The sequence below is a fragment of the Crocuta crocuta genome, unplaced genomic scaffold, assembly GCF_008692635.1.
Source record: "Crocuta crocuta isolate KB4526 unplaced genomic scaffold, BGI_CrCroc_1.0 scaffold223, whole genome shotgun sequence".
Lineage (NCBI taxonomy): Eukaryota > Metazoa > Chordata > Mammalia > Carnivora > Hyaenidae > Crocuta > Crocuta crocuta.
The window spans coordinates 5,280,035-5,293,352 of record NW_027529426.1 but is presented as its reverse complement, the minus strand read 5'-3'; the positions used below and the strand labels follow the sequence as shown (position 1 = coordinate 5,293,352).

General features: G+C 45.0%; 1 protein-coding gene across 1 annotated transcript in view; it reads left to right on the top strand.

Annotated features, from left to right (window-relative positions):
* Window positions 1-13,318, top strand: part of TBC1D1 (TBC1 domain family member 1) — a 220,461-nt gene that overhangs the window by 122,678 nt on the left and 84,465 nt on the right. Inside the window, exons 7-12 of the mRNA XM_077758874.1 lie at window positions 3,158-3,208; window positions 5,180-5,245; window positions 5,374-5,502; window positions 6,970-7,056; window positions 10,657-10,937; window positions 12,769-12,930. Coding sequence (XP_077615000.1) covers window positions 3,158-3,208; window positions 5,180-5,245; window positions 5,374-5,502; window positions 6,970-7,056; window positions 10,657-10,937; window positions 12,769-12,930 — 776 coding nt within the window. The remainder of the gene's footprint in view (window positions 1-3,157; window positions 3,209-5,179; window positions 5,246-5,373; window positions 5,503-6,969; window positions 7,057-10,656; window positions 10,938-12,768; window positions 12,931-13,318) is intronic.

Below are 13,318 nucleotides of genomic sequence, written 5' to 3'. Positions count from 1 at the left end.
TAATGCTCAGCGGCGTGCCGCCTCCCTCGCTCTCTTCCCTGTGAACAGCCCTGCCTTTCTGGTAACCTAACTGTGATGCGCTCTCATGTGGCGGCTCTGCCCACATTTCTACCTTCCAGCTGGCTCTGGCAATCCCTGGCCAACTATAGCATCTCTTGGCACCGGTGCCCTGTGTGTGTGTCTGGCCTTCGTGTGTCGACACTGCTCCCTCCCCAAGACAGCGTGGGAGCTCTGTGCCCCTCGGGTTCACTCGGGTGGGCCACCCAGCCCGAGCTGACAGTTAATTCTCTACTTCTTTTCAGCCTGTTTCTCTTTCTCATTTTCATTCCTTTTTTTTTCTTTTGTGCCATTAATAGTTTTTCCCTAACTTGTTCCAACAGGAAATTGATAATTTTGAAATAATTTATAACGCTAGAGGGGAATGAAGCATTTATGGTGGATGGAAAGTTTTGACCTAAGTACAGACTCATATTTAGGGAACAGAGTTGTATCTTTATGATTTGGGCATCGTTGAGTGCAGAGGAGAAATCTATTTAATATTTTTTTTTCCATTTGGAAACATCAGGGAATTTAACATAAGAAGCAGAACTGTCAGTGCTTTCTCCAGAGGATCCTGAACATTCTGTTATCCCGCGCCCTCACGTCTGTGCCTGTGAAGATGTTGCCCCAACCCCAGTTATGGTTGGGTCTCCCCCAGGCTGGACACCCTTTCGGGCTCTGAGGATCAGGCTTTTCAGAACAGCAGCTGCTTCTAGATGAATCATATGAGGCTTTGAGATTTTCTGGTACATTCCTGCTCTCTTTATGCTTCCGAGTACTTTAACTACATGGATTTCATTACATTCTTGTTGCACCGAAAAATCCCCATACCCTTTGAAAATGTGTTATGACTTGACCTAGAGAGGAGTGGAACTATGGCTTTGACAATGAACTGCTCTGGCCACCAGTTTTCAAAAGGGGACAGAAGACATTGAGCACAGGTTCAAGGCTGCACTTCTCAGAGCCAGTGATCTGTATGTGCTTTGCAGTGACTAAAATGATAGTGTTGGATAGCTGTCAGAGTCGGTTCCATAAAATAGAAAACAAACTGAATGAAATTTTGTTCTTATGGAAAAGGTAGAATCAGTTTGGGCAAAGACCTGTAAAGTAATAAAGTTAGGAGCTGTCGCATTTTAGTCGACGAACATATTATTTCCACTTGTATATACAGAGCTGGTGTAAAAAATTTATAATATTCGCTCACCTGACACTTAGGGAATGTTTGCCGTGTACCAGACAAGGTTCTAATTTTTTGCATGAATGATTCCATTTCTTCTTTGACTTTTTTGAGGCAGGTGGTGTAATACCATTGTTAGGGATGGGAACACAGCGGGGAACAGGACTCAAGCAGCGCCTTAGGGACCGGCAGAGTCATTGTGTCTGAGGTCCAAGGACATTATCATAATCGTTATGCTTTTTAGAAGCTTACCTAACAAAGTTAAACCTTCTAGAACTACTCACTGATTTGCCCGGGGCCATTTTCCAGTAGTTTTTTTTTCTGACATTTCATTTTGAAAGATTTCAAACAGGCAGGAAAATTGAAAGAAACCATGAGCATTCACATACCCACCATCCAGATCCTACCATTTGTAGCATTTTGACTACCGTTTGTAGCATTTTGTAATATTTACTTTCCCATGTATCTTTCCATCTATCATATCACCTTGTTTTTGATGACTTTTAAAGTAAGTTTTTGATACCAGTACTCTTTATTCCCAAACACTTTAGCCTGTAGCTCTTTTTAACTGTAGCTCAGTATTTGTTTGCAAGTATTGGGAGATTTATATCCTGCAAGTTGCACAGATCTTGAGTGTACCCTTTGTGAGTTTGAGGTCTTCAGACATTCAGGTGGCCCAGACCCCATCAAGATGGAGAGCGTCCTCTTTCCCAGCAGAATGTACCCCCAGACGTCTTTTCTAGTACTACTCCTCCCTCAGGCAGCCTCGGTTTTGACTATTTTCTCCATGGATTAATTTTGCCTGCTCTAGAACTTTAATGGATGGAGTCATACAGTGTGTGCTCTGTCACTTCGGGCTTCTTCCACTTGGCCTGACGTCCCTGCTCTTCATCCACGTTGTTGCGTGTATCAGTGGTTCCCTTTCCTTCCTTTGTGCCAACATGACAGCTTTTGTCCATCCTCCTTTTGGGGGGCCCCCAAGCCGTTTGCGGGTGCTAAATGTGATAAGTAGGGCCGCCAGGAGGCACATGTGGCACCATAGGGTGGTGGGTTCTGACCTGAGAACTTCAGTGTAGCGCAGGATTTAAAATGTGGCTCCAGACCCCCATGCACAGAACTCACCCCTCTGTCGTATGGTGGACAATGCGACATGGTCAGTCTGTGCTAGGGGCCGGGGGTATCCCAGGACCAGCATCCTCTTTGAGGGAGAAATGTCTAGATGCTTGTTTTATATTGTTTTATTTATTTTTTAATGTTTATTTATTATTGAGGGAGAGAGCAGGGGAGGGGCAGAGAGAGGAGGGGACAGAGGACCCAAAGCAGGCTCTGTGCTGACAGCAGTGAGCCCAACGCGGGGCTTGAAAAGTGACGAACTGCAAGATAGGACCTGAGCCAAAGTCAGATGCTCAACTGACTGAGCCACCCAGGCACCCCTAGATTTTTATTTTAAAATAAACAAGGATTATATTATTTTCTAAATGGAAATTATGCTAGAATTACGGTAGACCTGGAGGAACGTCGTGTCAGATGGTGGAGGGGAGCAGAGGACGCGCTGAACCAAGCGCACAGGTGTTCATACGACCTGCTTTAANCTTTCTGCTATGTGTCACTGGTCTCCTAGCCAGTGTTTTCTCTGTACAGTAGAACAATCCATTCAAAATGCCTTTACTTTATGGAAACCAGTGGAGTCTGAAAGCAAGCCCACAGCTTCCCACCTCTGTGGGAGGACCGGCGGCAAGTCCAGGGCAGGCCCGCGAGGGCCCTGTATGGCTCTTTGCCCTGGAGGCTGCCTCAAGCCTGCACAGGCTCTCTTCTTGGTAAACGATTGCACAGGACCCGTTGCAGTGAGTCAGGCACCTGCCCGCGGTGCGTAATGTTCGGCGGCCACTTAGTCAATATTGGTTCAGTGGGTCTGTAACCTCAGGTGCGTGTTTCCCACAGGCTTCATGGTGGTCACTGCTCGTTCACTCCTTCGGCAGGCAAGCGTGCTCGGTATGCTCTGTGACAACACAAAGATAAGTGACGGTCTCCCCTGAGGGAAGGTCTAAGCTGGTGGTCATTCTTTTAATGTACATTCTGACTCTCACAGAAGTAAAATGCTCATGAGTGGACAAAGCCAAAAGGTAGCTCTTATCAGAACCTTTTCTTTCTCATATGCCTTGAAAAATATATGACCTTCATTGGTGAATTAGGATTTCATTGTTTGAAAGAAGACATAAAATCTTTGACCGGTAAGTAACTGAATAAAATTTTAAAAATGCTTGCAGGCATAGGGATTAGGGGAAGACCATCTCTACCCACCAAATAGGTAGAAGTTTAAAAATTTGACAATACCATGTAAGAGTGAACTCTCATGTTCTGGGACTATGAACTAGTACCATTTAGGGGAGAAAAACTTGACAGTATCTGTACGTGTGAAGACACACAGACCTAGAGACCCAGCAAGGACATTTCTAATACTTACCTCGCAAAACCTTCCACCTGTGTGGTAAGGAGCTCTGTTCAAGAGAGAGGAGTGCAGTCTTCTTTGTAAAAGCAGAAAGGAGTCTGTGTTTAACCACAGGAACGTGAACAAATTGTGTCATACAGTGAGCTGCTACCCTCTAACTAAAGTGAGTGAGTCAAAAAACATTTGTCAACATGGATAAATCTCAAAAACAGCACTGAAAGAGAAAGGTCATTATGGAAGGGTACGTACTGGATGATACATTCATCTAAAGCTTCAGCTATATGTAAACCATCATGTATGTTCTGTGGATACATACGTAGGTGTGTGTGTGTGGGGGGGGTACGCACATTATATACATATATAATATACACACAAAGGTACAGAAAATGAGTTGACCAGATTCAGGAGAGGGGCTATTTGTGCAGATAGAAAACAGAGAGTGGCTTCAGAGATGTCTGTAATGTTTTCTATTAAATGGAGAAAGCAGCAGCTAAAATTCATGATTGCTGACATTTACAGAGCGTCAGGCATGTTCTGAGCGCTTCCATGTGTATTAATGCATCTAACGCCCACGAACACTCTGTGATGAAAGATCCGTGTGTGTCCTCGGTCTGCGGGCGGAGGACCCAAGGGGGCAGTGGGCAATTGCCTGTCCAGGGCCACAGAGCTAGGGACCGTCTCACCCGGGCATGGGCTCCGGAGCCCGTGCCTCACTCTTCTCAACACCTGCATATTCATTTGGCCAAAGCTGGGGCTGGGGGTGGGGTGGGTGGTGGCATTTGTTGTATTTATCTGTATGCTTAGCAACAAAGAATGGTCAGAGTTTAGAGTATTGGAGGATAGGCTCGATCATGTGGTTTTCTTAAAAAATAATCATTGTCTAGCAGGAAGCAAGGCAATTCAGGCAAGAATCCATAGAGGTAAGAAGCAATTTAATCTAGGAGTTTTTTGTAGTTTTTTTTTTTTTTTAAACATACCTCTTTGTTAATGACTAGCATTAAACCTCATTTAGCTTTTGGCATCCAAACGCCATTGTGTTGTCAGCTTCATCTTCTGTGTGGTCAGTTAGGGGGACAAGGTTGGCACAGAGGGAGAGAGGATGACGGACACAGTAGGCGGGAGAGAGGAAGTGGAGAAGACAGAACTCCACAGGAAGTGACGAAGGGACGAATTTAGGGTTATGGAGTGGATTCTTCAGTTGATAAAATTTATTTGATTTCAACCTCTGAGATGCCCCCAAAGGTAAAGTATTCTGGACTTTGAAGAGCTAATAATGGCCACCTTTATAACAGAAGCTCTACTCAGTGCATTTTATGACTTGCCTGTTTTAATCTCACAGCACAGTGTTATGATTAGATCTTGAGGTGAGTCTGAGTTGACAGAGGAGTCTAGAAATGAAGGCTAGGAGAGAGGAAGTAACTTGTACAAGGCCAATTATGACCTGACTGCAGAGCCTGAGCTCTCAAGCTTTGTTAGCTGAGTGGTTTCCAGGCATGTTATGTCCTTTCGTTTAGAGTGGTCAGAGCGACTCTTGGAGGCAAACTATTTCCTGGACCCGCAGCCAGACCATCGAGGAGCAGGTGAGGTCATAGGATCAGAATCATGGCCTGGGGTCAAAAAGACGTATCCTGGAGATGTATCATTCTTTACGGAAGGAAGAAAGGAAGCTGTCAGTGACCGACTTAATTGTCATTGCTTCTTTCTGTAGACATCACAGATTGCAGCGGAGACTATTGGAAGTGAGTTACCACCTAGTGCCACTCGACTGAGGCTGGATATGCTGAAAAACAAAGCAAAGAGATCTTTAACAGAGTCCTTAGAAAGTATTTTGTCCCGGGTAAGTAGCATAATCTCTTCTAATTTTAGTGAAAATCACTTTTTAAGAGAACATAAGATTCACTTCTTTGCCTTTTTAAAGAAAAATTTATTTATTTATATTGATTGGTTGATTGTTAAGTAATCTCTATACCCAACATGGGGCTCACACTCAACCCCAAGATCAAGAGTCACATGTTCCACCCACTGAGCCAGATTGGCACCCCTCAAATCTTTGCTTTTGTGCCATGAGTGTTTGTTATAAAATGTAGAAGGGTCAAACCTTTTTAATGTCTTCTCAGTCTTAGAGCAATGTTACCTACGCTTCAGTTTTTAACTTGGTTTAGGTTGAAAGCAATTCTCTTACACACCATGGTATTTTTTGTTTCCCAAAAGAATGTTCTTCCATAGCCAGTCTCTGTGAAGAGCACAGAGTACAGTAAAAGTGTGGGTCCTATCCTCCCTAGAGCCACCAGGCACAGCCTAAATCCCATTTACCATCGGCTGCTGCTGGTTTGTGTCTGGAACTCTCTGTGGTGGGTCGATGAACTGTGGCTCTCAGGCCAAACACCGCCCACCTCCTGTTTTTGCAAATAAAGTTTCGAAACCCAGCCACATCCATTCATTTACCTGTTTTCTTAGTTTGCTTTTGTGCCTCATTGAGTAGTTGCCACAGAGCCTGAGAGAAGAGATTTATTACGTGGCCCTTTACAGAAGAGTTTGCGCACTGCAGCTCCAGGAAGAACGAGGTTTACGTACACACCAGTGTCGGGGTGCCTTAAGAAATCGCCTGCTGTGTGGTCCCCACCCCAGCAGGTGCAGATCACCTTTGACAGCACTCTGAGAAAGCAGAGTTGGGTTTTCGTTCAACATTTCACACTGTTCTGGAGCTTGCAGTATCTTACAGGGTTTTTTTTTTTTTTTTTTTTTTTAATTTCATGACATCCATTTTAATTTCATGACATGATCCATGTTTAATTATTTTTTAAGGAAAATTAAATTTTATTTTGTTTGAAGGTATTTCTGAGAATTTTGCAGCATCCTTAGAGGTAATTCAGAACCATCCACTGACAAAACCGGGTGGCCACCTATGGGAGCCCCCAAATAGTGTGTTGTCTGAGTGTCATACAGCCGGCAGGTTGTGACAGCTCATGAGTCGGGAGAGAGGCATCGAGTGTGCTTGCTTTAGCACTTGCTTTCCCTCATAGAATGATTATCTCTTCTTCCTGCCCATCGTCCCTGCCAAATGACGAATCCACGAGGTGCTCAAGAACATTTATGTTCATGTGTTGTTAANAAAAAAAAAGAAAGACTGCAGTGTTGATTATCTTAAAGCACGTATGTCCTCAGCAGCCTCTCTTGCTCGGTGCGTTTTTCCTGAGGTGCTGCACCCGAACAGGCTGCTTCTAGCTGATGTCTCTGCAAAAGCCCACGGGAGTGCACCTTGACTGCTTTTCTTTATGTAACTTGACTGCTTTTCTTTATGTAGGGTAATAAAGCCAGAGGCCTACAAGAACATTCTGCCAGTCTGGATCTGGACAGCTCCTTGTCTAGCACATTAAGCAACACCAGCAAAGTAAGCACATTTCCCTTTATGTGACATGGTTCGAGCCCATCTGTCACCTGCAGAGCCTACAAAAGGAACAAAGGAAGCCTCCTGTCTTTAACCATGAAAAGTTTGGTGGCTGCAGACTTCCTGGTGCAGGGGGAGGGCTGGTCTTGCAATTCTGTAACTTGGAAGTTTCACATAACCAAGCAGAAGGCTGTTGCATAAGCAAAGAAGCAAGATGACAATTTTATTTTATTTTAGTTTAGTTTAGTTTAGTTTTGAAAGAGAGAGACAGAGTGCAAGTGGGGGAGGGGCAGAGACAGAGGGAGACACAGAATCCGAAGCAGGCTCCAGGCTCTGAGCCGTCAGCACAGAGCCTGGACTTGGGTCTCAAACTCATAAACTGCAAGATCATGACCCGAGCCAATGTCAGACGCCTAACCGACTGAGCCACCCAGGTGCCCCAACGAGATGTCAATTTTAGACCATTAAGAGATAATGTATCACAAAGCAACCAATGGACTTCTTTTCCATTATTGAAAATAATTGAAATTGGGAAAACCTCAAGCGTGGGTTTGGGAATTCTGTGAAGTATGCAACATGAATTCCTGAACTTACTCCTACCCTTTGGCCGGCCCTGTGATTATAGTGAAACAGTACTGTTTTCACCAATAGCGGAGCTCTACCCCTTGCGTCTGTCACTGGGCACAGCTTCGTGATAATGAGCAAGCCAGGGGCTCCCTTCAGTAACCTCTGTCTCTGTCCTTGTTTTAATTTCTTGCTTTCTAGACATTTAAGCATATTCAACTTTTTTAACCACCAAAAAGTGAATGCAGGGTTTGTGCTAGGGAGGCCAGCTTTCCTTCTGCTCCCAGAGCTCCGTCAGATGCAGATGAGAGGGAAGTTTTGTGGAGGCCAGCTCCTGACCTAAGTGCTTCTGAGTTCCCTGCTGGGCGAGTGGCTTGCAAAGTTAAGAAACTCACTTAACATAGCAAAATGATTCACAAACATATGCATACACACTTATACCCAAAACTAAAATTTCACAAAACAGTATTTGCTGTAAACAACCTGCCACATAATGTCATTTTCAGTTCTTTTTTTACTTTAAAAATGTCCATGGCAGACTACTAAATTGATATCACCACCTGCAGTCTATTGCTTGAGAAACACTGTCTTGGAAAAGTGCTTCTCAAATTCTCAGGTGCACCTTTACTGGGGTTCTGGTGAAAATGCAGATTCTGATTAAGTAGGTCTAAGATGCTGCATTTCTGACAAGCTGTGAGGTCTGTGGACGCCCTCTCCCTCCTGGGGCACGAGGCCCTGGACACCAGTCTTCTGAATATGATTTTCTGAGTTAAAATCTAGTGGGACAACATCATCTCACCTCCATCCACCACATACTGGTTCTACCCCACAGTTTATTTCAAGTTGGGAAATGGTGTGGTTTATCCGCTGTCTACAGATGAATGGGACAAGGCCCCTGCCCTTAATAACTTATCTGAGAGATGACAGGTACTCAGCACCAGCATTGAGCAGAATATAGAAGGAGCCCTGAGAGGTTTGAATAAGAGAGGGTGGTTACTTAGCAGTCCCAGGTACAAGGAGAAGGGAAGTTGTTTTCGATCAACGGAAGCAGAGAAAGCATGGGAGCAGGAGCAGTGGTGGTTTTGAATTTACTTAAAAAAAATTTTTTTTAATGTTTTTTATTTATTTCTGAGAGAGAGAGACAGCGTGAACAGGGGAGGGTCAGAGAGAGAGAGACACACATACACAGAATCCGAAACAGGCTCCAGGCGCTGAGCTGGCTGTCAGCACAGAGCCTGACGCGGGGCTCAAACCCACGAACTGTGAGATCATGACCTGAGCCCAAGTCAGATGCTTAACCGACTGAGCCACCCAGGCACCCCTTGAATTTACTTTTTTAAAGTGTAGGCATTCTGCCTGTGGTGGTGGACCGCAGAGGGGTGTTCCAGATGGGTGCAAATAAAGCCAACGGTGAATTCAGTTCATGTAACTCTAGTGACTTTCCTAGGAAGTCTTATTGCCTGTTTGTATTCTTCTCTACAGCACAAGTCTAGGAACGTACACGGAGCTTGAATTTCTAAGGTTATCTTAAGAGAAACACAACTTTGAGAAGCCGCCTGTTTGTGTTGTGTGTGGGAGTATCTTTACATGTACTTCTTTACATCTCTTTTTATCCTGGGATTGAGAAACTGTTGTAAAGATACACTATTTTATACAATTGGATCTTAACCAAGAAATTGATCATCTAAGAGTTGAGGAACATTTGAGCAGCACTTTAAGGTGTAAGATTAAGTTAAGGATTAGCTCTTTCCTGTAATTTGGAGGGATGTTAATAAAAGTTGAGACAATCAGGCTTGCATAATGGAGATTGTTTGCTGTGATGTATTGTCTTAAACAAAATTTTAAATCCTTAAAAGGATCTTTGGGGTCTTGAAGAATGAAAAATCTCCACTATGTTTAAAAGTAATTAATATTTTGTAGTATGCTGGGAATTAGGTTTTTACTGTCTAATCCATACAGAATTTAATATATGTATTATCTCTCCCTTCAATAAACATATATTTCTAAAAATGAAAATCTTCAATACCTACCATTTGAAAGGTACTCAACTATATGTCAAATGAACACATGGAGTTTAGATTCTCTAATCCGTCATTACATGCATTCATTTCATTTTACTCTTTTCAAAGTTGACTTATTTATCTTTTCTAGCAATTTCATCTGGGGCATACCTCCTCTTATTTTATATTTTTTGACTGGAAAAGAATATATTGGCCACCAACAATGGCTTGGGTGCTGAGCTAAGCATAGGATTGCCTGAATAGTAGTTCACCTCTTTGAAAAAGTATGCATCTTAAAAGACCATGGTATTAAAATATTGCCATGATTCTCAGTAGATGTTTGAGTTACCCACTCAGTAGATTCGTTGAATGCCTGGTACAGTAACTTATATTTGTATAACATAGTGAACTCTCACTTGTATTATCTTGCTTAACTCCTGAAACCCACTGAGATAAATCTTCATTCTACCCTTTAATGGAGGAGAAAAATTGAGCTACGGAAAGAAGTTAAATAATTTGCCCTGGATCGTGGCAATAAGTGCCTAAGGAGAGATTTTTCATATTGTGAGAATAATATAAGATGCAGTTTTTAACCTCAGGATTACCAAGTTGAATTTCAACATTAGATCAGAATCAGAGAGCCTTTAAATGTGGGTGTAACGTACCCACTGAGCAGAGATAAAGAACTTGATTTGTTTAAACAGGGCAGACAAGTTCTACAAGACTCCACGTGCTTCTCGAGAGCACAGTAGAGTCTTCTACAGGGAGACGGGACTGTTTGTGGCTCTGCTTACAGCAGTGCCTCCATCAGCTTGCATTTGGGCCGTCTCCCCAGGGGTCCCGCAACCCAATACCGTTTTGTCCCCGATGAGCTGACACCTGATGGGCCTTCGTTTCCTTCTCTTCGTGGTGGCCTCTAGATGGCATCATAGTCAGATGTGCTCATGTATCACAATGTTTTCCTGCCACTGGGATGAGAGGGATGGAAGCCTCTCAGTCTCCCTGTGAAATGTCTGACCTGCCGTCTCCCTGCCGCCAGGAGCCGCCTGGCTGTGACAGGGAGGCAGCGCCCGCCTCCGAGGGCTCCTTCAGGCTCCTCGGCTCCTCGGATGACCTGTCCGGCGACTTGGAAAGCCACCCCGCAGAAGAGCCCGCCCCACTGACGCCCCAGCAAGGCTTCCGGCGGCGTGCCAACACCCTGAGCCACTTCCCCGTGCGATGCCAGGAGCCTCCGGAACCGGCGCAAGGGTCTCCGGGGGCCTCCCAGAGGAAGCTCGTGAGGTACCACTCCGTGAGCACAGAGACGCCTCATGAACGCAAGTAAGATTTGCTGAAAAGTGTAAACTTGTTTTTACCGAAACAGCTGGGGCATATCTGTCAGTAACCAGGTATGTGCAGCCCAGGTACGTCTGAGACTTGAGTCAGGTTCTGTTCGTGGCTTAAAAAGCTGAAGCTTGAAGGCATGTCCTGTTCCTCTGCCACTGAAGTGTGTTCGAGACCCTTGTTACTCGTTCAAGTAGTGAGCGCAGGGATCGGGGGATGCAGGTAAAACGGAGCGGGAGCGGCCCTCAGAGTGCGGAGTAATCGCTGCTCCAGCACTGTGAGAGGCAGTAGTGCTGGGACTTAGCTGCTGGCTCTGAGGAAAACCCGCAGAGGGGCGAGCAGGTGAGTCTGCTCCCTTGCAGAGCTGGAACGTGCCTGGCGGGGTGGGGAGGCCGACGGTTGCCCCTGGGGACGGTGGCTTTGGGTTCTGGTCCTCGCTCTGTCCTGATGCCTGCGACCTGGGCAAATTCACTTAGCTTCTCTGGGTGACACAGTTGGAACAGATTTTTTTAAAAAATCTCCTTCCATGGCAGAGTTCTAGATTTTGCTAACCAGATTTACTGATTTTAATCATTTGGCTCTAATGAGCGGTTGGAATTTCCTGGCTAAAGACATGGGTGAGCAATGTAGTAGCAGAGATTGTCTGGCTCCTTCTGGGGTCCCTTGGCAATTAATTTGACCCTAACTGTCAAAGACCATAGACGGTCACAGAGTTATCCTTAAGGATAACTTTAAAAATCTTTTTAAAAAATCTTTTAAAATCCTTCACTTTACAATATGAATAAGGGCCACACCTACCCATAGTTGCTGCCTTCCTTGGACTGATGTGTGTCCGTGAGGGTTGTGCACAGGGAACACAGAGTCTGAACAGAGGTGTTTGATGTGTTCTGAGTACAGAAATGAAACAGCATTTGAAGGATGTAGCAGAGCCTCTCAGCTCTTTCCAGTCGGCCGTTGAGAATAGTCACGATGGTTTTTAAGAACTCGGCTGCGTACGTGATCCCAAAGCAGGAGGCCCAACAGAAGGTAGTATATAACTGAGGCCATTTTAGAGTCTGAGCATAGTTAGAGGGTTTATGGGGGTACTTGTCCTCTTCTTAAAACCCTCTGTACCCGTTACTTCTGCGCCTCCGCTGCCTTCCCAGCCCTGTGTTTCTGGCATTTTCAGTGATCATGGAAACATCCTTGTCTAGAGATTCCTAGTTCTCTTGCTACGCCTGCAGTTTCACACAAGCCGACATGGCAGGAAATGTGTGTCCCTGACAGTACATTTCGCTGCTCCCCCGGAATGCAGCTTCCTGATGGGTCTCGCTGGACTGAGGGGAGGGGAGGATGGAGAAGTGCCTGCCTCTCCCTCCTCCCACACCAGCAGACCCGTTTTGCTTCCCGCTCCCTTATGAACTCTTTCCTCATTTATGCACAAGCAATGAGACATTGAATTCAAGGCAAGTTATGGTTCATTTTAAAGAAAAATGTATTTTAAAAACTCAGAGTTTGTTTTGCTTTCCTTTGCCTTTGGTTTAAATAAAAAACAAAATTGCTGTCAGTTCCTAAAAAGGGAACAGAGGAAAAAGTACTGTTGGGTGTACATATTTGTGAGAAATGGTCAAGAATACTCCTTTTTTTTTTTTTTTTTTCCTACTAAGAACTGACTTTGCCAATGAGACAGTGGACACAGAAGAGAAGAGCAGCCCTCGTGACAGCTGGTGTTTAGAATAATCGGGGGCACCGGCAGCCTCGCCCGTTCTTACCTGTTTCCTTTGTGTCCCCCCTGGTGTCCCCTCCTCTTCCCGCTAATCGCCCTGCTTTCTCTCTAATTGCTATTTAGTGTGAATCATCCACCCGTTGGCGAGTCTAAAAGTTGCTCAGGTCAGTCTTCAGCTCCTGCTCCTCCACCTCGCCTTAACCCCTCCGCCTCCTCGCCACATTTTTTTAAGTACCTAAAGCATAGCTCGAGTGGAGAACAAAGTGGGAATGCTGTGCCAAAGAGGTGAGCGAGCGCACGCACACGGCAAGTTCAGTGTGGTTTGTCTTCCCGGGCAGTTCCCACAGAGAGGATGTGCTGCATGGCGGAGAGAAGCCGGGGCCACCGCGCGCGCGCGTGTGTGTGTGTGTGTGTGTGTGTGTATATGTGTGTGCGCACGCGCGTGCGCGCATTGCTCTGGTTTTGATTTTATTATTTTCAGTCTATCATCTGAACTGACTTAATTTACTATTGATTAATTACTATTGCCAGGTCCTAATGTCAGTCCATTTCTTATGTACTTATTTTCACATACCCCTGCCCCACTGTATACACACACACACACGCACACACACACACATACACACACACACAATGAGCAACTGCATTTGATCATATACTGTGGTTTGTGCCA